The following is a 22,923-nucleotide window of genomic DNA, read 5'->3' on the forward strand; positions in this document are numbered from 1 at the left end:
ATATAAATGTATGTACATGTAAAATTTTTTCAAAATATATGCTTTATGCATGTGTATTTATATGTACATGACCACAGTACACACATATATGTAAACAAAAACTTTTATATTGGATGCAATTAATCATTTGAGAGCACTATTTATTTTATCTTTATTGTTATGCATTTTATTAATTATGTTATTATGTATTTAATATATGATTATTTTTATTATTATTATTTTACTATTATATTATTGTTATTACTATTGGTATTGTTGTTGTAATTATGTATTAGTTATGGTACTCTATACTTAATAATATTATGTTTTATTATTTTACTATTATTAATCTTATTGTTATTTTTACTATTTATTTCTATAAATTATTTAATATATTGTTGTTTTTAGTTATAACTATTTTTGCTATTATTTGTATTATTATTATTATTATTATTAAAAAAACGTTTTATTTTATTTTTATTTTTTAATGAAATTAATTCTTTTTCATTGTTTGCAGTTCCCCAGTTCTGCCATGGGTGTGCCGAGCGCCTCCAGTTCCCGCACACTCCTCTAGCTACAGCGCCCTCTAGCGACACAGAAGACTCATCGCGTCCCTTCTCCAGACTGTTCTGAATCCCGCTGCCACAGGAAGCCCCTGCGGCGGCCCATCGGCAGACGCTTGATGCCGTTCTGTAGCGCCACACTAGCTCACACAGACAGAGGACTAGAGATGCCAAACGCCAATGTCTGTCCCATGTTTTCTGGCAGAGATCTATATTGATATGAATATATATGTATGTATGTAAGTAAGTGAGATGGGAAGTTTCTATATAACGGAGAGTTTTGAAGCTGAACACATGAGACCGGCTCTGTTTTAGTCTTGTTTTTTTCTGTTTTGAACAAACATTTCAGCTTTGCTTTCATTGTCCTCGTATAATTGTTGTTTGGGGAAATCAAAGGCATGTTTGTGAGTGAACTCTATGAACCTGCCTTTCGTCTCGATGTCGGCCGTCTCTTTTATGAAGTGCAGCATCTGCTGATGATGAGGAGACGCTTCATTTCTTTCTTGATTTAGTTATATCCGTGTCTCAGCAGCTGATATACCGTAGCACAATTCCAGATCGATCGTTACCGCCAGAAATTTTTAATACGTCAGAAAAACTTTGCGCGCAGATTATTTGTATATAATTTCATTATTGCTTCAGATCGTCAGTCGATGCTTTTACCTAACTAATCCGACTCCATATGCCTTAGTGTGTGTGTGTGTGTGTGTGTGTGAGTGAGAGACTGTGTGTACCGACTCAAACATTTCTAGAAAAGTGCCTCATTATTGATCTTGCTGATCGTACCGCCCACATCCGTTATATCCAAACTACAGCCACAAACCAACCTGGCATCCTGTAGTGTTTATACAAAGATCATTTCATATTGATTTCGTACCTCAAGTTATTATTTAAATGTGATTTTGCAATCAGACTGAGTCATCAGAAGAGCATTCTCTTATTGGAGGAGCCCTGACGCCAATCAAATTCACTGTCCAATAGGGAGATGCGGTTCAAATTTGGGGCTTAGATGATATGTAGTTATAGATCAGGTAGAATTAGTTGCATTTATTTATTTTTTCTTGATTAAATGTATTCTTCTAAAGTGAAAAAGTAAATCTCAAGCATTAGTAAACTATTTTAAAAGGCACAAACTGGCAAAATATGATGTTCTTACTCAGTATTTTTGTCATGTTTTCCAGTCAAAAAATCTACAAATTCTTAAATCAAGATATATTTACTCGAGAAGTAAAATTAAGATATTAAGTCTTGTTTTCTTAAATTATGCTTGAAACAAGAATGTCAGTGGGGTAAAAAAAAATCAAGTTTTTGTTTTGTTTTTTAACCCACTGATAGATGTTTTTCTTTGTTTTAGGCACAACCCCATTTAATTTTTATACATTTACTGTAGTTGATTTAAGGATGATTTCACTTAATTTTGATCTATTTTTCAGAAAAGGTTTTCCTTTTGCATCCACAGTGTAAAATAAATAAAATTACTTAAGATGTTAGTTAGATAGCAGTCTTGTTTTCTGAAAGAAAAAAAAAAAAAAAAAGTTAATTCTTAAAACAAGAAAAAATAAATCTCTCAGTGGGGTTAAAAAATATATATATTTCCGTTTGGAATAAATGTATTTTTTAGTCAACTGCCAAATATTATTGTTTCAATTCACTTAATTTACATTAATTTTTCAGAAAATGTTTGCATACAATTTGCATCTACAGTAAGTAAAATGACTTGATCAAATTAGTTTATGCTTAAAACAAGAAAAAATATATGTCAAAAAATCTTGTTTTCCCTTTGAATTAAATAGATTTTTTATATATATTTTCTGACATGTTTACGCATAAATTCACTTAATTTTGATAAATATATTGCATCTCCGATATTTTGCATCTCCAATAAATTTATGATGATTTAAGAATTTTTTAATATTTATACTGGAAAACAAGACAAAAAAAAAAACTGAGCAAGAAAATAATTTTTTGCAAAAGACCAGAGCTTTTCCATTTTTTGCGAAACATTTTCATTGGTCAAAACTGTTCCCATGTTAGACTGTTAAAAACACCGTAGAGGACGACGAGTAGAGCAGGTGCACGACAACATCGGAGTATTTGCGATTTATAAAACGCCACTCTCGTACAACTTAAACATTCCAGACACTCGCTGAACCCGAATGTACGAATCCACCGGAGTGAAACCGTAAAGCTGAATGTGTTACTTTAACAAACGTACACCTGATTTACCCCCCGAGGTGAGCGTTTGCTGATTGGAGGGTTTATCGGTGGAAACAGCCAATCAGGAGAGGCGTTCTGCTTGTGTGTCCGTCTAATACAGTCTAATGTGTTATTAGTTGCATTTGCACTGAATGTAATGTCGTTGGGGTTCAGATGTTTCGTGTACATAATAACGTGTCACACTAAAGGTGTCAGGATGAACATGTACTGTGAATAGAGGGCGGCACCGCGGCCCTGTGTAGAGAGGAATAAAATGATTGACATCTTTCTGCACCTCTGACTCGTGTCATTCATTCTTTGTGCAATTAATGCTTGTTTGGATCCATATTCCGTTTTATTTAGGAGTTTTGAAATTCTCTTAGTGTATATAAAGTGCATATTATTGATTTATAATACATTTGCTTATTTGTAATACTTCATTTGTTGTTAAACATGTTAATGTTCACAGTTACACGGTCTGTTATTGACTACTTTGCCACGAACCAATGAAATGCGCTGTGGGTGGAGCGATGCGTGTAGCCCTGCACTGTTTTGCAAGAATACTTGTATAAAACTGCAGATTTTAAAGCTGTCATGGCATGAAAAATCATATTTTGGCAAATATATGAAAAAAAAAAACCATTAACAGTATAAGCGAACCTCAGATATGTTTAAGTAAAAATGCAAATTAAATTAATATATAAAATACTATGCGTAACCAATCTTGGGCTTGATTTGCATTAACTTTTATTAATGTGAAATGACAAAACAAGGACTAAATTTAAAGAAAGTCTCACTAAATTTATAGGCAATTTTTGTAAAAAAAAAAAAAAAAAAGTACACAGAATGCTAATAATGCTCTGTTCATGTTTATTTGTACAGTTTAATTCTTTTAAAACCGTTAACAAAAATACTGTAATTTAAAAATATGCTCATCTGATCAGTGGTTTAGCAAGAAATAAAGTGAAAGTGACAAGATAAATAAGCAAGACAAAGCAAGTTTAAAAGACAGATATGGCTTCATCGGCACTTTCTATGGTCAGAAATTGAAAGGATTTGTTGACAAGAAGTCATAAATTCATACAGAGGCAACAGAAACGCAACACCATCAGACCCTTTTCTTTAGTTACGTAACAGCCACATTCACACTCAGATTCATAAACTCAAATTACTATTATTAAAGTACAGTAGCACCGTCAGTATAAGGTTTGTCACAGTGAGTTTGGCGTGATTAAAAGTGAATTAAATACATTCCTTCAAAAACTGAAGATCCAACCTGCAAAATTCCCCATCAAACTCTGATCTCAGATCATGATTTCTAGTCTAGAAATTGTCCACCTGTGTGCAAAAAAGCCTGTTTTCACGTCCCATTTTCTGCAGTTTTCACTATCAAGCAATATAAACTTTGACTTGTTTTGGCTTTTAGTGCAAGACTAAACAGACACAGATTGAGTGAAACGAGCAGCAATCGAGTCACAAACGCAGCAGCATGTCGCTCATTTACTCTTGTAGCCGCCTTACAAAAATGAGGCACAACTCAAACGTCAAGCATTAGTGTTCCCCAGCTGCTTCACAGAAGAGAACTCCTCCAGACACCTGTCACTCCTGCAGGCCGTGTCTTCAGACGCCCTGAGAATAATCACGAGAAACCACACAGACTCCGTTTCCCAGAGTTCTCTGTTCTTCAGGATGCTTCATTCGGCTGCGGTTCAGTCTCTCGAAGATTGGCTTTCGACCTGTTAGAGTAAAAACACTTTAAAATCTAAACAAAAAAATATAATGTAAAATCAAACTGTAATATAAATATCTTAATGTTGTAAATGTAATAATGTTAATATTACTAGACAATTTGGAAAGAAACGGGTCAAATCATGCAATATATTTGTAATGTTAACTATATAGTTTATATTATATATATAAAAAAGATATTTATTCTATAATGTGCATACTAAGCATTTAGAGACAGACATTGTTTAATATATTATTTAATATACTCATTCATATAAAGTGTGTGTGTGTATATATATATATATATATATATATATATATACACCGTATTGTCCCGAATATAAGACAACCCTGATTATAAAACGACCCCAATTTTTCCAGATGCACCTTTTGGAAAAAGGCTTTTTGAAAACCAAATCTTGTTTTTTTTTCTCCTCTCTGTAAAACATAATCATATTGCATATTTTTCCTGTTTTAATTTTTGTTTTGAATGTATGGTAAATACTGCTAAAATGTACCAACAATGACATTGAAAAATATACACTTTTTAATATACCATAAAAATAACAGGTAGCCCATCTGAATTATGTAACATTTAGGCTATCAATCTCATAGTAGCCTACCAAAAATTAATTAACAGTAGAAGTGAAATCTTATTGTAGTCTTCTAATCTGGGTACTGTCTTATGCTTTAAAATCACTTACAGAGGAAGTTTGGTCCCATCAGGCTAACATGACAGTCACGATCATGCTGCTGTAAGCTTTTCTTTTTCTTTTGTTTTCACTTGCGAACTTCTAACATTATTACAACACACATTACATTACGTATTTCTTGGCACACTCGTTTTGTGTGTATTTGGCGCCACCTATTGTTGTGGGTGTATTATTGACATGTCAAAGTCTAGACCCTGAATATAAGACAACTGTGTTTTTTCAGATGTAGTTCCAAGAAAAAAAAAACATCGTCTTATATTCGGTTCAATGCGGTAAATAATATTTACAGTATTCAAAAGTAACTCTTGTGTCTGCGCCGATAGCCTTGTGTGCAGCACGCTGACATACAGTGCCATAGCGCTAAAGTTGTCCCAAGTTTGAATCCTGACTCAAGGACCTTTCCCGATCCCACCCCCCTATCTCTCTCCTACTTTGTTTCCGAGAAGACTAATTGCAAATTAAAAATAAAACATTTCTGATCACAAATATGTAGAGTACAAAAAAAAAAAGAATTAAAAGTGTTGTGTTTATAGAAAGGAAGGATTTTTGTATGATGCAGGTGTGTGCTGTACCTGTTGTGAGTCATGTGACTCTTGACGAGGTGTCCGGCGGCGAGAGCGGCCATCAGAGAGAGCTCTCCGGCCAGAACCGTGGCACAGACGATCCGCGCCAGCGTCCGCGAGTTCTCACCGGGACACAGATCACTGGAGCCGTGAACTCCCAACATCTGACCAACACACAGAGCAGTGCGTTTAGCTCATTCACTGCCTTACTGATGCTCATGTTGTTCGAGTGTGTGTGTATGTTACCTGCAAACATGCGTGTTGTGCAGGCAGCCCGGTTCCTCCTCCCACAGTTCCCAGCTCTAATGAGGGCATGGTGCAGGACACATACAGATCCTCTCCATCCATCCCAACACACTCCATCAGGGTGATGCAGTTACTGCTGCCCACCGTCTGTGCCGGATCCTACACACACACACACACACACACATATAAACAACAATATAGAAAAATTATATAGCAATTATATAATAACTGATAGTAAATGTGTTATATTTTTAATTAACGTAATTTTATAAATGCATACATTATTATGAATTATAATATTCACAATGCATAACATGATAAATTGCAGACAATATGATCAGGAATATGTGTATTAAAGCAAATGTCATTAGCAGCTGTAAGTCTCACGCACCTGTCCGCAGGCGATGTAAATGGCCGCTACGATGTTTGCCGCATGAGCGTTGAACCCCCCGATGCTCCCGGCCATCGCTGAACCCACCAGATTCTTACTGATGTTCAGCTCCACCAGAGCCGCTGTGCTGCTCTTCAACACCTGCAAACACAATCAACTGATGCTACAGTTTGGATTTCCATTTGCATTTCATGCACTGAACGGATTCAGAAGGATACATTTGTACACTTTAAAGTAAAACATCCTGAGATTTTTGGCTTTCTGTCGCCCTCTAGAAGAACAGTAGCTATCTTTCTCTTAGCAAACAGATTTTAAACCGGTCTGACCTCTTTGATGACTCGTGCTGGTACGACTGCTTCACACACGGTGGACTTTCCTCTGCCGTGGATCCAGTTGACAGCGGCTGGTTTTTTATCGGTGCAGTAGTTCCCGCTGACGGCTAGCATGCGCATGTCAGGATAACGCTCCTGAAGTCTGCTCAGAGCCTGTTCTGTTCCCTACAGACACACACGACCAATGCAACTGTAACCCTTCATGTCACACAGATGTCTCAGATTTTTGGTCACTGTATTTTAGATTTAAATAATGTAGGGCAGGAAACCTATTCATGAAACATTATCAGTAAATTTTTTAATTACATTTTTTTTTTTTTTTATTTATTCAAAATTTATATAATAATTAATATATATAATAAAACATAAATATAATAATAAAACAAACAATTGAAAAATATTTGTAAAAATATTAGGAATTTATGAAAAAAGACTCATTTTAAATAAAGAAATATATTATAAAAATTAAATATATATATATTATAGTATAAATGTAATATCAATTTAATTATAAATATATTATTATTTATACAATAATATTATACTTTACTGCAATGTTTTCATTGAAATATTTTGATACATACATCCATACATATACACACACACACACACACATACATATATATATACACACACACACACTGAAACGATCAGACTGAACTTCTTTAAATTCAAGTACAGTAGAATATTAAATGTAATTCAAACCATTGTGAATTTTAATATAATAGTTCATTTCAAATAGAGCAGGAACATCTATTAAAGTCAGTGCTGGAGTAAAGGTCAACTGCTCTGTGACCCATAAATCTGCTGTAATACGAGAAGCGCTCGAGCTCTGGTTCATCACACACACCTTTGACAGCATGTTCATGCCCATGGCGTCTCCGGTCTGAGACTGCAAGCGGATGTACAGGTTTCTCCCGGCCAAACTGACCTGCAGCCGGTCCAGACGAGCAAACCTGAGAAACACACAGAGCTATTTCAGAGCTGAAGTTATCCTGAGCGCTGGAAACCATCCCACAGCTGTGCTATATAGGGTTCATTCTGTATGTGACCTTCGCACTCTGACCTGCTGGTGTGATCGAAGGATTGTTTGATGGCACTGAACCCTTCTGGACTCTCCAGCCAGCCCTTGACCTCCGCCGCCCGACATGCCGACGGCATCTGAACCACCGGCCCTCGAGTCATTCCATCCGCCAGAACACGACTGCTCACGCCACCCGACAACTACAGACACCAGAGAAACAGCGCTGAGTGACAAGACACTTCACAAACCCAATCAACGATTGTGCTAAATAAAATAAAAACAATGGATGTGTCAACAAAAGAAAGACAGGAAAACAACAATGAAAATTTTAAAATTTACATTTTAAAAATAAGCAGATAGACTACGGAAAAAAAAAAAAAAATCAACAAATGAGTAAACATTAAAAACAAATTATAAACAACAGAAATCAAAGAACAAGAATAAATGAATCAACAAAAAAGCAAGTACAAAATTAGACAAAATGAACAGAAGAGCAAACTAACAAAAAGAACAAGCAAAAGAAAAACAGAAGAACTTGATTTGCAACTAGACATGGGACGTTAACCGGTTTCAAGGTATACCACGGTTTGGAAAAGTCACCGTTTCTGCGGTATGCGCAGTTTTTTTTACTTGTTGTTCAAAGACAGAAAGTGCAGGACTCCCTCAGTTGTAAGCAGTAAAGAGCCCCTCCTCCTCCGGTTGGTGCGAGCGGTCAGTGAGAGTCACCTGTGTGATGATGGCCGAAGGAGGTGAATCCCTGGAACTTTTTTCCCCGTCGAAAAAGACGTATGGGTAACGTAAACTAACCATGTTCCCATACACAACGATGTTCCGTTCAGATGACGTTTTAGCACCGATCGCTAAATAAATACTTCCAGGTTGTACATAAACTATATATCTGTGTCATCTTCATTTCTCCCTCTTTCACCCCCAATCAAGACAGAGACCCACCCACCTGCCGTTAAAGTGTTAAAATAAATACTATTTGGCTTGCTACTGAGGCAGATTACATGGCTAATTAAATAGCTAACGTCTAGTTTCCTCCCTCACGTTACTTCACAGAGCGGGGAACAGCAGACTTTAAATAATAGCAGACTAAAGTACTATGTTTCTGCGATTTAGTACAATAATTACATTTAGCTGGTATCACGTCTATACTTTTAAGCCTCCTGCCATTGTTTACATCTGTTCAAAATCACGACATTTAAAAAAACAAACTTTGCCACTGTTAGTGTTGTACGGAGAGAGACCGTGTTTGTGTGTGTGTGTGTGTAACACACTGGTGCTCTCTTTCTCTTTATGTGTATGTGCACACATCCTCATACCTCACCGCCCCAAACTTAATCCGGGAAGGGTGAACATTCCTGCATAACTTGGACTAAAAGATGAATGTGTAGAAAGTGAGCATGTCTCCAAAAACCTTGTTGAGCTGCAGGTTTAATGACTGCTGCTTTATTTTTATTTATTTATTTACAGAAATTATGTTTTGATTATGGTTTTGATCATTGAGGTTCAGACTGCATTTTTTTTTTTTTCTATTTATAAGGATTTTGTTTTTTGTTTTTTTTGTTTTTTACAGAAAATTATTTATTTATGTTCTGATTATTGTTGAGCTGCAGGTTTAGGCTCACTTAAGTGACTGCACTTAATTTAATTAAGAAGAATTCAATTATTTATTTTAATTATTTAGCTTGACATGTTTACTGTTCCAAAATGTTCTATATGTTTCTTAAAAATAAAATATATTGTGTTCAGTGTAAAAAAAGTTGTTTTTACCCAGACATTTAAAAATAACATATTTTAGAGCTGTAACTGCAATACCGTGATATTTTTTATCTAAGGTTATCATACTGTGAGAATCTCATGCCTATTTGCAACATAAAATGAATAAGTCAACAAAGGGAAAAAAATAATCAACTGAACAAATGAAAGAAGAAACTGAAATTAAAGTGAAAGAGAGAACAAATGGAAAAACAAACGAACATAAATATAAAAATAGAATGATCACGCAAACAAATTAATAAACAACAGAAATAAAAAAATAAAAAATAGAAAGTCAACAAAAATCAATCAAACAAAAAGAACAAAAGTAAAAGAATGAACAAAAAATTAAACAAAGAACAAAGGTGCAAAAGTAAATAAAAAATGAAAAAGATCAACAAAAGAAAAGATAAACAAGTAAATGAAAAATAATCAAAAGAAACAACAAAGAAACAAATGGAAGAACAAACAAACAAATGAATATACACCAAAACCAAAAGAAGAATGCCTGAACAAGCAAACAAATGATTAAACAACATAAATCAAAACAAATTAACAAAAGAATCAATTAATCAGCCAAAGAAAGAACAAATAAGTGAAGGAATGACAGAAAAGGAAATAAAGCAGAGAATGAACAAAAGAACAAACAAACAAAATGAACGAGCAAAAGAAAGAACAGAAATAAAATACCAGTAGAATATAATTGTTTTCTTTTTTCTTTTTACTCATTATATATTTATGTACTTTTTAATGTAAAATAACCACATGACTCACTGTGACGGCTCTGCATCCTCGGTTAGTGCTGGCCACTAAACAGCCTTCCGTCGTTGCCATGGGGACGTGGAATTCTTTCCCGTCCAATAGGAGTGGTCCGGCCACGCCCACTGGCACAGGTACATAGCCAATCACATTCTCACAGTTAGTGCCAATCACCTGGGGAAATGAGGAAATGTCATTTAAACATTCATTAGGCTGTGACGTCATCACACATGACTCTGGATCTCCAGAGCAGCACCTTCGAGTAGTCGTAGTGTCTGTAGGGCAGGTTCTCCAGCGCAGACCTATCCGGGAGTTTGGCGGACAGCATTTCTCTGCGTATGGCCACACCTCTTTCTGGACTCTCCATCACTGCTTCCAGACGGTATCCCAGAATGCCCCTGCACTCCACTAATGCCATCACCTCAGCGTTAGTCAGGCAACAAGCTCCCTCTGAAAGAAGAGAGAGCGATCACGTAAGGCACATGAAGTTTGGTTAATTACTGATTGATAACTTAAGGGTCTTTAAGAATCACAAGACAACAAAGAAGCAAAATGAAAAGAAACAAAAAAATAATAAATCATCTAAAGAAAAAAAATGGAAGCAAAGAAACAAATGGAAGAACAAATAAATTAAACATCAGATACAAAAATGAATAAACAAAAGAAAAAAAAAAACAAGTAAACAAACAACAGATAAAAGCAGATATAATAAACAAAAAAAAACAAGAAAAATAATTAATGTGCAAAAAACAGAATAAATCATCAAAAGAGAAAAAAAGATTAAAAACAGTAAATGAACAAATACAAAAAAAAGAAACTAAAAAAAAAAATGGATGGAAGAACAAACAAATTAATAAACATCAGAAACCAAAACAAAGAACAAACGAACAAATAAGGAAAGAACAGGTGAACAAGCAACAGAAAAAAACAGAAATAGTGAAAAATAGATTAAAAAACTAAGCAAAGAAAGAACGAATGAAAGTTAAACAAAGAATGAATGTCCAAACGAAAATACCCCCCCCCCACAAAAAAATAAACAAATAAAATAAATCATTAAAAGCGAGAAAAGATGAAAAAACTTAGAAGGAATAAAAGACAAACATAGAAAGAAAAAAAATTTGAAAAACAAATACCTTAATAAACATGAAACAAAACAAACAATAAATAAATCATATAAAATGAACAAGTGGAGAATAGAAAGATATAACATAAAAGCACATGAAGTTTTAAGATCTGTTAACATGCATGTGACAGTGATTGAATTACTTTGGGGTCTTTAAGAATCATCAGACATTCGTCCACAGGGCGGCGCTGGTGAGACTGGAGCTCATCGGTTATTTCCTCCTCACGGTTTCCATCTGACAGATCAGGCGGCTCTCGTTTACTTTTATTCGTAGGGACCCCCATCAGGGCTTTGGGCAGGGCCGAAACCCTCTGACAGCGCTCCTCTCCTCCTCTCCTATTGGTCAGGGAGCAGTTGGGCGTGGCCACATGGGATTTAATCGACAGGGAGGATTCTGTTTCGGCCTGCTCAAAAAACACGTACTTGGCCGCCAATAACAGAGCGAGAGAGAGCGTGATGACCTGCTCCAGATCCACACTGAGAGAAAGAAGGAGATTATAACTAATGATTGAATAAATAGAGGAGCTTTCACTCTCAACAGTGTCATGTTTCTCAGCTCGTACCTGGACATGGTTCTGTCGGACTCCATGTTCGTTGCAGGCAGAACCACGTCTGAACTGCTCATGTTGTGCGTCGGAGATTCATTCACGAGTCGACTGCGAGCGTGAACCAGCGCCAGACCTAAAGACTGAAGCAAACAAAAACCAGAAAAGTCAAAATACATCAGTAAGGCTGCATTTATTTAATTTAATTTATTTTAATTTTATTTAAGTTTTTTGCCATTTAAAATAACTTTTTATGTGAATTTCTGTTCAAATGTAATTGATTGAAGTGATGAAAGCTGAATTTTCAGCCTTCAGTGTCACATGATCCTTCAGAAATCATTCTAATATGCTGATTTACTGCTCAAGAAATGTTTCTGATAGAGATGCACGATATTGGATTTTGCCGACATCTGATATTTTTCAACTCTTTTTGGCTGATAGCCAATGCCGATACCAATATATTTCCTTTTGTTTGGAAACAACACCAAGTCTCTCCTGTGAAATTATAAGCAAATTATTTTTAATAAGCAAATTATTTGTAATTTTGATTAGTTTTTAACAAGAACTTATTTGTTAGAATTAAATAGTCAATAATGAAGTTCTTTTATAATGACTCCTGAGCTTTGAAAATAGCTATAAATAAACTACATATCAATCGCTGCATTTTTTTTCCTCAGAAAGATGCAGTAGTAACCTCAACATTTTATTTTAAGATTTAACATTTGTAGATGGTCTAAAGCAAAAGAGTTGTAAAAATTCTGAAAATCTTTAGAGCTCATAATTTGTTTAAAAAATATATTACACATTAATGAATAAATCAGTATATATAAAATTTAATTTACAAGTGTCATGTTTGTGATTTTTTAATTCATGTAAGCGATAGCTTCTGACCTTTAAATCAAAACATACTCATGATTTTATGACATCAATTACTGCTTTATTTAATCAGAAACAGTCTAAGCGTTATTTGTGTATTTTACTTTCATTTTATTAAAAGAAGGCTAACAGCACCTCTGCTTTTATGACGCAAGATTAATGTAAACAACCTACTGTGAACACTCTTGTAATTTGCTTCAACCTTTTTGAACTTTATGAATGATTATTTTAAGTTCAAGTGGTGTGTGTGTAAGGAACTGAAAGCAAGCTGTTTCTAAAGCATGCAGTGCCATCTGCTGTTAAAACTAAGCTCAGAATCGATTTCAGAGAGAATTGCGATGCATTAGATTAATCGATTTATCATTACACCCTAGTTATTCGTCTTATCGGCAAGACATATCTGCATAATTTTTCATATCGGGCCGATATGTACATTCAAAGCCATTATCGGCGATTCCGATATCGGTCTGATAATATCGTGCATCCCTAGTTTCTGATTATTATTAATTTTGAAAACAGTTGTGCTGCTGAACATTTTTGTGGAAACTGTGAAACATTTATTTTTCAGGATTCTTTGATGAATAGAAATTTCAAAAGAACAATTAAATTGAAACTGTTTTTTTTAACATTATAAATGTCTTTACTGTCACTTTTGATTCATTTAATGCGTGAATGTGATGAATAAAAGCATTAATTAAAAAAATGATGTTTTCTAAACTCACCATGATCATTTTGACTTTCTGAGTGACAGGGTTTGGTTTGTTTCCCTCTTCTTCCTCCAGAACACGAGCGAAATGGCTGAGCTGCCAGATGGGCCGACCCTCACGACTCTCACGGGATAGCTGGACGAGACAGGGGTCAATGCTCACTCACATCTGGGTTTATATGCTATACAGAACATCTTACAAACACTACAAACAAACACACTGACCTCTAACACCAGCGACACACAGGCGGGGAAGAAGGTCATGAACACAAAGTAATTGGCCAGAACCGACATGCAGCCGAAACAGCACATGATCTCCAGCTGACGCACACCTGCAATCAGACAGGAAGTAGTTTGAGTGAGAGCTGAATAACTTGAAAGTTTGAAGCAAGATTAGGACCACATTTTTAAGGGTTCCAGTGACTTTTAACCAATGACTTTTCCAGTCATTATTTGAAATAAATTAATTTTATTAATTAAATTAATAAATATTTTTATCAATTTTTAAATATTCACTCTCAAAAATGTACATTATTATTTAAAAGACTATACAATTTTCCATGACTTTCCCCAACATGCAATCAGATCACTAAATCATCCAGGTTTACATGCCTATGATAGCCCAAATTTTTATTTGTCAACTTCTTTGGAGAAAAAAAAGAAAAGTAAAGAGAGAACGCAAAAGAGACACAATGAGACATGCAGCTGTAACTTACCAGACATTGTTCCCACACCGATGACCAGACACTCCACCACCGCGTCCAGGGTGAATGTGGGTCCCAGGATGGCCATGCCTTTAGCGATATTCTCTCTGACCTCCTCCTGTGCATTTATGTTACATTTATATGAATTAGTTTTTATTTTTATATTCCCTTTTTTCATTTTCATTTTATAGTAATTTTGTTGTTTTTGTAATTTATTAGTTTTTTTTTTTTATATATCCATTTATTTAAAAGAAATATTAATATTATTTTAACATAAAGTTAAGAAATAAGATTTCAGAAAAATATTTATTTAATAAATGTAATGATTTTAGTTTTAGTAAACTATAATTACCCTGATTATAACACATAGTAACAAACAGCAATATCCACTTGGATACTTTTTTAATGTGCATTTTCTATAATGTTCACTTCAGTGATGATGCCAACACACCAATAATTTGCATAATCTATATTGAAACTACTCATTTAAATGGACCACTTGAATTGATTCACAGAAATCATTTAAATTGACTAAAAATACAACATTTTTTATTCCAGAAAAAAACCTATAACACTCAGAAATTAATTTGGGACTCGTCTACATGCTCAAATAAAACAAAATTAAAAAAACATAAGGCAATATTTTGTGCAGCAAAATCATATTTTTGTACCTGTGAGTTTGAGCTGAGAGCAAACTTGGCCAGTGTGCAGGCTTTAGACAGATCAATCAGCAACAGGAAGAATGGCAGCGCCTCACTGCAGGAACACAACGAGACCATTTAGAGACAAACTCAAGACACAGAGGACATGAATTTGAGAGACAGATGAGATTCATACTTCAGTCCTGTGAGCTCTTTGCCCAGAAACTGAACGACCACAGTGCTGAACACAAAGCTGGAGAAGATGGTGAACAGACCAGCGATACCTGGATGCAAAACACACACAAAACACAATAAATACTTTTTATAATATGAATGGTTAAGATGAGAGGCAAAGTTGTACATTTAAATTCAATGCAACATCGAAATTCATGATTCTTATCCTTAACTGTGAACAATTAATCAATGCATTGTTTATTCTAAAGAAAAATATGTTTGTATGTCTTAATAATATTTCATTAAGTAGTGTATTTTTCAACCATTTGTCATATAGAAACTCATTTCACCATTTAATCAAGTTCTTCAACTGTCTTAAACATTTTTTCCTCCTTAAATGTGCTGTTTCACTCAGAAATATATCATTACAAAAGTAAATAAGTTTCAGAAAAGAGACTCACCCAGTATGTATTTGGAGCCGAGCTGACGGAGGTTTCTGAACTGGAAGTAGATGTAAATGATGGCTCCACATCTCGTAATGGTTAAAATGTTCATGTCGCTGCTTAGAATTTTCTAAAAATGTGCAATAAAAAATGTGTATGTTAATATTTGTTTTTATGTAGAATAAAATATGTAATATAAAAATGCTAAAATGTATAAAAATGTTACGTTTTCGGTACAGATCATAATTCCCGACCATACAGTTTTCAGCAAACATTGCAACCTGAGCTAGACTTCAGTAGGTAATACAATGAGTATGGAACCATAACCTTGTGTATAAATATATAAAGAGAGATCTACAAAACCTTTTAATGATTTTATAATCTGAAATGTGATCCGTGTACCTCCTGTAGTTTGGGACACTGATGGTTCCATCCACAGATCTGGTCACTGGTAGCGAAAGCATTCATGGACATCAGACACATGGTCACAGCAACCGTTCCCAAGATCACCTCCCACGGATGAGAGGCGACGAACAGGCCATGGAGCCTGAAGAGACGTGACAGCATCATCACAGCTTCAGCGGGTCACCTGGCAACAGAACACACACACTCATCCACATTACTGACAAGCATTTTGAATTATAGTTTAATTAAACATTTTACTCTTCTTTCACAATTCCCAACATGTAGAAAAAAACTAAATTCTCAAAAATATGTGACAATTTTAATCAAAACAGTGAAAGATACTTTATAATATTATTCAAACTACCAATATTATTCAGTAAATCAGTAGTAAACAATCTTTTAAAACTAAAAATTTTTCCAGATGCTTTTCTTTGCTCTTTTCTCTTATTTCAGTTAGCAATTATTTTACACTCTTTACGAACTTTTTCATGTGCTAACTTTTCATGGATTTAAACATTCCATGTCGTCTCGAGAAGATTTTACTGGAATTAAATTTATGTCAAAACTTAAACAAAAAGCACATCCATCGGTAAAGTAATGAGAGCTAACTATCTTTAATTTAAAAAAAAAAAAAAAAAGACACAAACTCTGAGGCTGGTTCACTAGCATTAGCATGATCACATTTGAGCTGTAATAGTGACCGTGGAGATCACCAACATATCAACATGATCATTTTACCTTTGTAACACATTAAAGAAAACGAAAAGCTATAAGTTAGTCAGTCAAAAAGGGATGAGCTGACAGCATGCTAAGCTAATTTAGCATAGGCTAAAGGAGTCACAGCTGTCATTGAGCCTCATATTCAATAATAACACATAAAAATGTCAAGATAACTCATTATATCGACTGAAGTGAGAGATTTAAGAATAAAGTTAAAGATGTAAGTGATAATTTCGGTAATATTACAACGTACCGTCATCTGTTCTCCTCGTTGACTGTAACTGACGTAATTCGCCCTCAACCGCATCGCGCACGACACGCCCAGAGCACGTAAGCACCGCCCAGAGGTGGAGCTGGAGCAGCCACAACGACAACGGAAGTTCAAAACGCTTGATCGTCACGTGATTCACGTTCCAGGAAGTTAATAGCGGGCAATTGGAATGCATTGAGCTAGAGAGGCAGAACTGCAATTTTTGGTAATTAGTAGACAATTAAATAATTTATTTACATTATTTATAAAATAATATATACGTAGTATATGTAGCTGTATCAGTGTTGCTTTTAAAAAATAAAATCCGCTAATATTTGAAGATTAATGTGGTCAGCTATCCTTACCTGCCTTGTTAACATATTTTAGGTTGATGTTATCATGGTAAAAGTCCATGTTTGCTATATAAACGACATCGTGGTCTTTTACCAAGTTAACTTCAGCCTCTCTGTATAAATATAATTATGTGTGTGTGTTTTCTAACAACTTGTATGTTAGTCAAGTGCAATCACATCTTAATTTTCATTGTTGTTTTATTAATGTCATGGTAAATGTTAAGTTTGTTGTCTTTGAAAATTCATTCCAAATAAGTGAAGATATTTTCAGATTAAGTGGGAATTAATCTCTTTTAATGTTTTTTTATTCTTGTGCACCCCTCAATTATTAATATATAAATATATATTTGTAGTATATTCAAATTTAAAATAACTTAAAACATTTTTACCAATTAAATCATATATTTTATGTATGTTAACCTTTGTTATGCACTTATTTACATACTATAAAGCATGCTGTCCTTGAACAGTCTCCACTATAGTTTGCTGTGCTGCATGGGATGCTCCAGTCTCACAGAAAGGAGTGTGAATTTATGGTATCCCTACTGACATGGAGAGGAGAAAAAATGATACATCAAGTTTTGTTCAATTCACATTTATTTGTATAGCACTTTTTATTATACACATTGTTTCAAAGCAGCTTTAGAGAAAATGAATGTTTCTACATTACAAATAAGAGTACTGTTAACAGATGTAACTGTGTCAAAGTAATGTTCATATGGCAGAAATGTTCTGAAATTAGGCTATACAAATCATGCAGTTAAGTAATGTTATGAGTTCAGAAACAATTAATAAATTAAAGCAATGGTTACGTGATTTGATCATGTTGATTACAATGAAAGGAAAATTGATCAGTTTTGTATGTTTATTCAGAGTCAGCTTGATCTGAAGTCCTCTCAAGGGCTGGCGTCATCTCTTCACAGGTGCTGGTCATCTGAAGTCTTCATGAGAGGCTGGATATAGTCAATAGATTACAACAACAAAATGTGATGTAATCATACTTGGGAACTGGCACTTTTTCACAAAGAACAGGGAAAGACTTGCCAAACCCAGTGAAGAGACTCGATGTGAGAGGGTGATATTTCATTACAGGTCTTCAGGTGGTTCTTGTTCTGAGCCAGATAGAGAAGGAGAAAAACACAGGAGAAATGGTTAAGTGATGCTCCATCACATTTCAGTCCTGTGGCATCTGCTCCTTCAACACAGTGCTTCTACAGTAGCTAAGACATTTAAGTATAAAATACAGTAATACAGTACAGGTTTATTGTGATTACTTCTATAAAATAGTAGTGGTATATAATACATTTTTGGAAATGTAGCCTAGCATGATTCTGAAATGAAAACTGCTCGCCTATTTTAAACTTTTTTTATTCTCACTTAATTTCATCAGCATCCTTTGCAATAAATCTAAATCTATTATAACTTCCCAGCAGCAGAAATCACGTTTAAAAGCCTTAATTACACAACAACAAAGAGAATGAATAACATCCCGTAAATCTACTAATTAAGTGAGGAATAATCTAATAATAATCTGTTTTAATGCACAAGGTAAATTGATTAGCTCTGCTGATAATATACAATTTTGTTCTATAAATGTGTTACCTTTTAAAAGTTCATCACAGCGGTCTCTTCTGCTGCATCTCTATGGCGCTGATAGTATGAGCGCTAACTTATTGTTTTGTGTATATATGCTGGATAACATTATAACTCTTTTTTGAGTTACTTTTTGTTTGCTTTACTTCCAGTTTGAAAATGTTGTATAGGCTATTTGGTGTTATTTGTGACACTCAATTAGGTTATTTACGTAAATGTTGTTCTTGGGTGAATGGAAAACACTTGACTTTGGTAATCTATTAAGAGATTATGTCTTTATGTTTATATTCGTTCAATGTTAAGGGCATTCGTGATTTGTTAAAGAGAAAAGCAATTTTTTTATTTCTTAAAAGATTTCAGCCTGACTTTTATTTTTTACAGGAAACTCATGCAGTAATGTCTGATTTTGTTTTTTGGAAAAATCAGTGGGGTAGTGATATTTGGTTGGCATATGGGAGTAATAAATCAGCAGGGGTCGCAGTTTTGAAAGGTAATTATAAAGGGAAAATTTTAAAAAGTAAAGCTCACTCTTGTGGAAGATGGTTGATTTTAGTTATAGAAGATGAAAATAATGTTTTAATTTTGGGGAACATCTATGGTGACAATTATACTCTACAAAACAGATTGTTATTACAAAATATACCCAAGTGCTCAGTTGATTTTAGGTGGTGACTGGAACACTATTAACGATCCTTTTCTGGATTGTTTTCCTCCCCGTATCAGTAGACAGTCCCAGTATACTGATATATTTAATATATGTTCTCAATTAAATTGTCGGGATGAATGGAGGCACAGAAATCTTGATAAGATAGACTTTACTTGGAGTAATAAGGATAGATCTATACAATCTAGAATTGACTTTTGGTTAACATCTGAGGAGCTTGGGAATCAAATTCAGGAGACTGACATAGTGCCTTCAGTCTTCAGTGACCATAAAATCATCCATTTAGTCATCAGCCTTGGTGATAAAAGATCTTGAGGATTTAATTTCAATTACTGGAAATTAAACAATTCACTCTTTGAAGATGTTCAGTTTAAGGATAAGGTTAAAAGTGTGATAAAGAGATGTTACAATAATGCTAAAATATCAGGCTTATATGGAATAAATTGGGAAATTTTGAAATATGAAATTAGAAAATTTGCAGTCTCAAGAAGTAAAGAAATAGCCAAAGCCAAAAGAAACAAAGAAAATATTTTAATTCAAAACATAATGGATATATATGACAAACAAATAGTAAGTGAACAAGATAAAAATATTTTAATAAAATTACAATTGGAATTAGAACAAATCTATGAATATAAAGCTAAGGGTGCGTTTATAAGGTCAAGGAGAAAGTGGTTAGAAAAAGGTGAATCGAATTCTAAATATTTTTTCAATCTTGAAAGGAAAAATGGAGACGTTTCCTCTTTAAAGAAACTTAAGATTAATGATTCTCTTACGGTGGACCCAAAATTTATATCTAATTTTGTTGTTACATTTTATGAAAAGTTATATGCCCAAAACAATAATATAGGTAATGCTGCTTTTTTTTCTGGATATAACTCTTGAAGAAATTCATAAAAGCATTGAAAAGCTTAAACATAACAAAGCACCAGGTAATGATGGTCTGACCTGTGAATTTTATAAAGAATTCAAAGAGGATATCTCAGAGTTTCTTTTATATGTCTTCAAAGAAATAATTGCAAAATGAAGTAATGTTGCCAACTATGTTACAGGGATTGATTACATTGATTCCTAAGCCCGGTAAAGACCTATTAAATATAGAAAATTGGAGGCCTATAACTCTAATCAATAATGATACTAAATTATTTTCAAATCGATTAAAGTTAGTTCTAAATGAAGTTATTGATGATTGTCAATCTGGCTTCTTATGTGGTAGATATATTGGCAATAATATTCGATTAATATTAGATTTGATTGACTACAATTTTCTTTTAAATGATGACAGTTATATTTTTTTTATAGACTATTATAAAGCGTTCGATACTGTAAACCACAAATTTTTATTTGAAGTTCTTGATTTCTTTGGTTTTGGCAACAACTTTATTCGTGCAATTCGAACATTATATAATAATTGCAATAGCTCTGTTAAACTACCCTTCGGGACCACTCCTAGATTTAATATAGGTAGAGGTGTTAAACAAGGAGATCCATTATCTCCTCTGTTATTTTTATTGGTCATGCAAGTATTGTATCTTCATATTAAAATCAATCCGTTTCAAGGTATCCAGTTGGCCAATAATGTGATTAAATGTTCCCAGTTAGCAGATGATACGGCAATTTTTCTAAAAGACATAAAAGAACTAAAAGTGGCTCTTGAGTGTCTTCACGATTTCTATTTAGTATCAGGGTTAGCTATAAATATTAAAAAATGTGAATTGTTTGCTTTAAAAGAAAGACCCAGTAACTTGTTTGAATTTTGTGGTATTCCAATAAAAGACTATATTACTTATTTAGGAATTACAATATGCAAAGATCAAAAAGAAAGAGTAAATATTAATTATACCCCAATAATTAATAAAATTCAAAAGAAATTTAACATTTGGCTGATGAGAGACCTTTCTTTAAATGGGAGAGTTTTATTATCAAAATCTGAAGGTTTATCCAGATTAGTTTACACCGCAATGGCTATAGATATTCCAAAAAGTATCATTAATGAGATAAATAAATATATGTATAATTTTATTTGGAAAAATAAACAGCATTATTTGAATAAAAAAATACTTTGTAATCCACTTAACCAAGGTGGACTAAATGTACTCGATTTTGAAACATCCAACACTATTTTGAAAATTAAATGGATACAAAATTATATCCGTTCAAAAGATAAACTATGGTATTACATCCCTAATATTATTTTTGAAAAAGTAGGTGGTATTGAATTTCTTCTTAATTGTAATTTTAATATTAGCAAGCTTCCCATAAAACTTTCCAATTTTCACAAACAGGCATTGTTATCATGGATGATTATATACAAACACAATTTTTCCCCTCATAAATGCTTAATTTGGAATAATAAATACATTACACACCAAAATAAATCTCTTTTTTTAGTTAATTGGTTTAGAAAAAATATTTTGTTGGTTTCACAACTTTTGAATAATAGTAATGGTCATATGCTTACCTATACAGAGTTTTTAGGAAAATTTTCATTTTATATACCTGTTAAGGAGTATATGAAGGTAATTAATGCAATTCCTTCAGAACTTAGGAAATTATTAGGAAATGATATAGACAAAAAAACTAATTTAGATTTCAGTCTTAAACTGGAAGGTATAAATATAAAAGAACAAAAATTTAATAATAATTATCTTAGAACGATTTGCCAGATTTCCAGTGTTCCTTCAGCCATTGGTTTTTGGAGATCACAATTTCAAGATGTCAATTGGAAAGAAACCTTTAAGATCTCCAGACGTTTTTGTATCACAAATAAAACCAGAGAAGTATCATACAAGATTGTTTTTATCTTGTAAAACAGGTAATTGCAAAGTTTTGTAAAGACATCGACTTGAAGTGTGGTTTCTGCAAAGAGGAAAATGAGAGTATTGTTCATTTATTTTATGATTGTATTTATACAAAATTATTTTGGTGTGAATTGGGTTTTTTTGTTAAACAAAACACTAATATTGAATTGCAACTCAAAGAAAAGGATGTTTTATTTTTTTATGAGTATACTGTTGATTTCAAAATATGGTATGTTGTGAATTTACTCATCATATATGGAAATTTTTTTATTCATAAATGTAAATGGGCAGTGGAAAAACCAAATTTTACCCATTTTAAAATAGAAATGAGTCATTACCTGTATACATTAAAAGAAACAAGAAATAACAAAGCGAAAAAAACTGTAAATTATTTTGAAGCCTTAAATCTATCTTTTGAATAATTTGAAAATATTTGAACTTGTTTACAGACATGTGATTTCTTTATTGCTTTTCCTTTTTAATTTTCTTTATGATATTTGTTTTGAGTTAATTTAAATGTTATTGCCCTTGTATGTTCTTTGTTCTAAAATCTGTAATAAAAAAAAAAAAAAAAATGAGCGCTAACTTCCGGGAACTATTGAGCGACTCCATGATCCGCCATTGCTGTAAAAAAACGGTCCATTGGAGTCAACGGAGTTGTCGCAACTCT

The 22,923-nt window shown here is 33.5% G+C and overlaps 2 protein-coding genes across 2 annotated transcripts in view; one reads left to right on the plus strand and one right to left on the minus strand.

The window, feature by feature from the left end:
• cert1b (ceramide transporter 1b) overlaps nt 1-3,032 on the plus strand; it is a 38,481-nt gene extending 35,449 nt beyond the window's left edge. Inside the window, 1 exon segment of the mRNA XM_058757406.1 lies at nt 497-3,032. The gene's annotated coding sequence lies outside the window, so the exon portion shown is untranslated.
• Nucleotides 3,033-3,593: 561 nt separating this feature from the next.
• hmgcrb (3-hydroxy-3-methylglutaryl-CoA reductase b) lies at nt 3,594-16,972 on the minus strand. Its single transcript, XM_058757407.1, has 19 exons — nt 16,846-16,972; nt 15,870-16,056; nt 15,486-15,597; nt 15,047-15,134; nt 14,881-14,965; nt 14,222-14,327; nt 13,731-13,837; nt 13,522-13,641; nt 11,942-12,066; nt 11,522-11,855; nt 10,512-10,703; nt 10,271-10,429; nt 7,778-7,935; nt 7,562-7,667; nt 6,706-6,876; nt 6,380-6,520; nt 5,989-6,147; nt 5,752-5,906; nt 3,594-4,474 (listed from the first exon to the last, which is right to left on the minus strand). Exons 2-19 carry the CDS (start codon nt 16,035-16,037, stop codon nt 4,423-4,425), a joined length of 2,538 nt encoding a protein of 845 aa, XP_058613390.1. The 5' UTR covers nt 16,038-16,056; nt 16,846-16,972; the 3' UTR covers nt 3,594-4,422.
• Between the last annotated feature and the right edge of the window lie 5,951 nt (nt 16,973-22,923).

Source organism: Onychostoma macrolepis, chromosome 21 (genome assembly GCF_012432095.1).
Source record: "Onychostoma macrolepis isolate SWU-2019 chromosome 21, ASM1243209v1, whole genome shotgun sequence".
Lineage (NCBI taxonomy): Eukaryota > Metazoa > Chordata > Actinopteri > Cypriniformes > Cyprinidae > Onychostoma > Onychostoma macrolepis.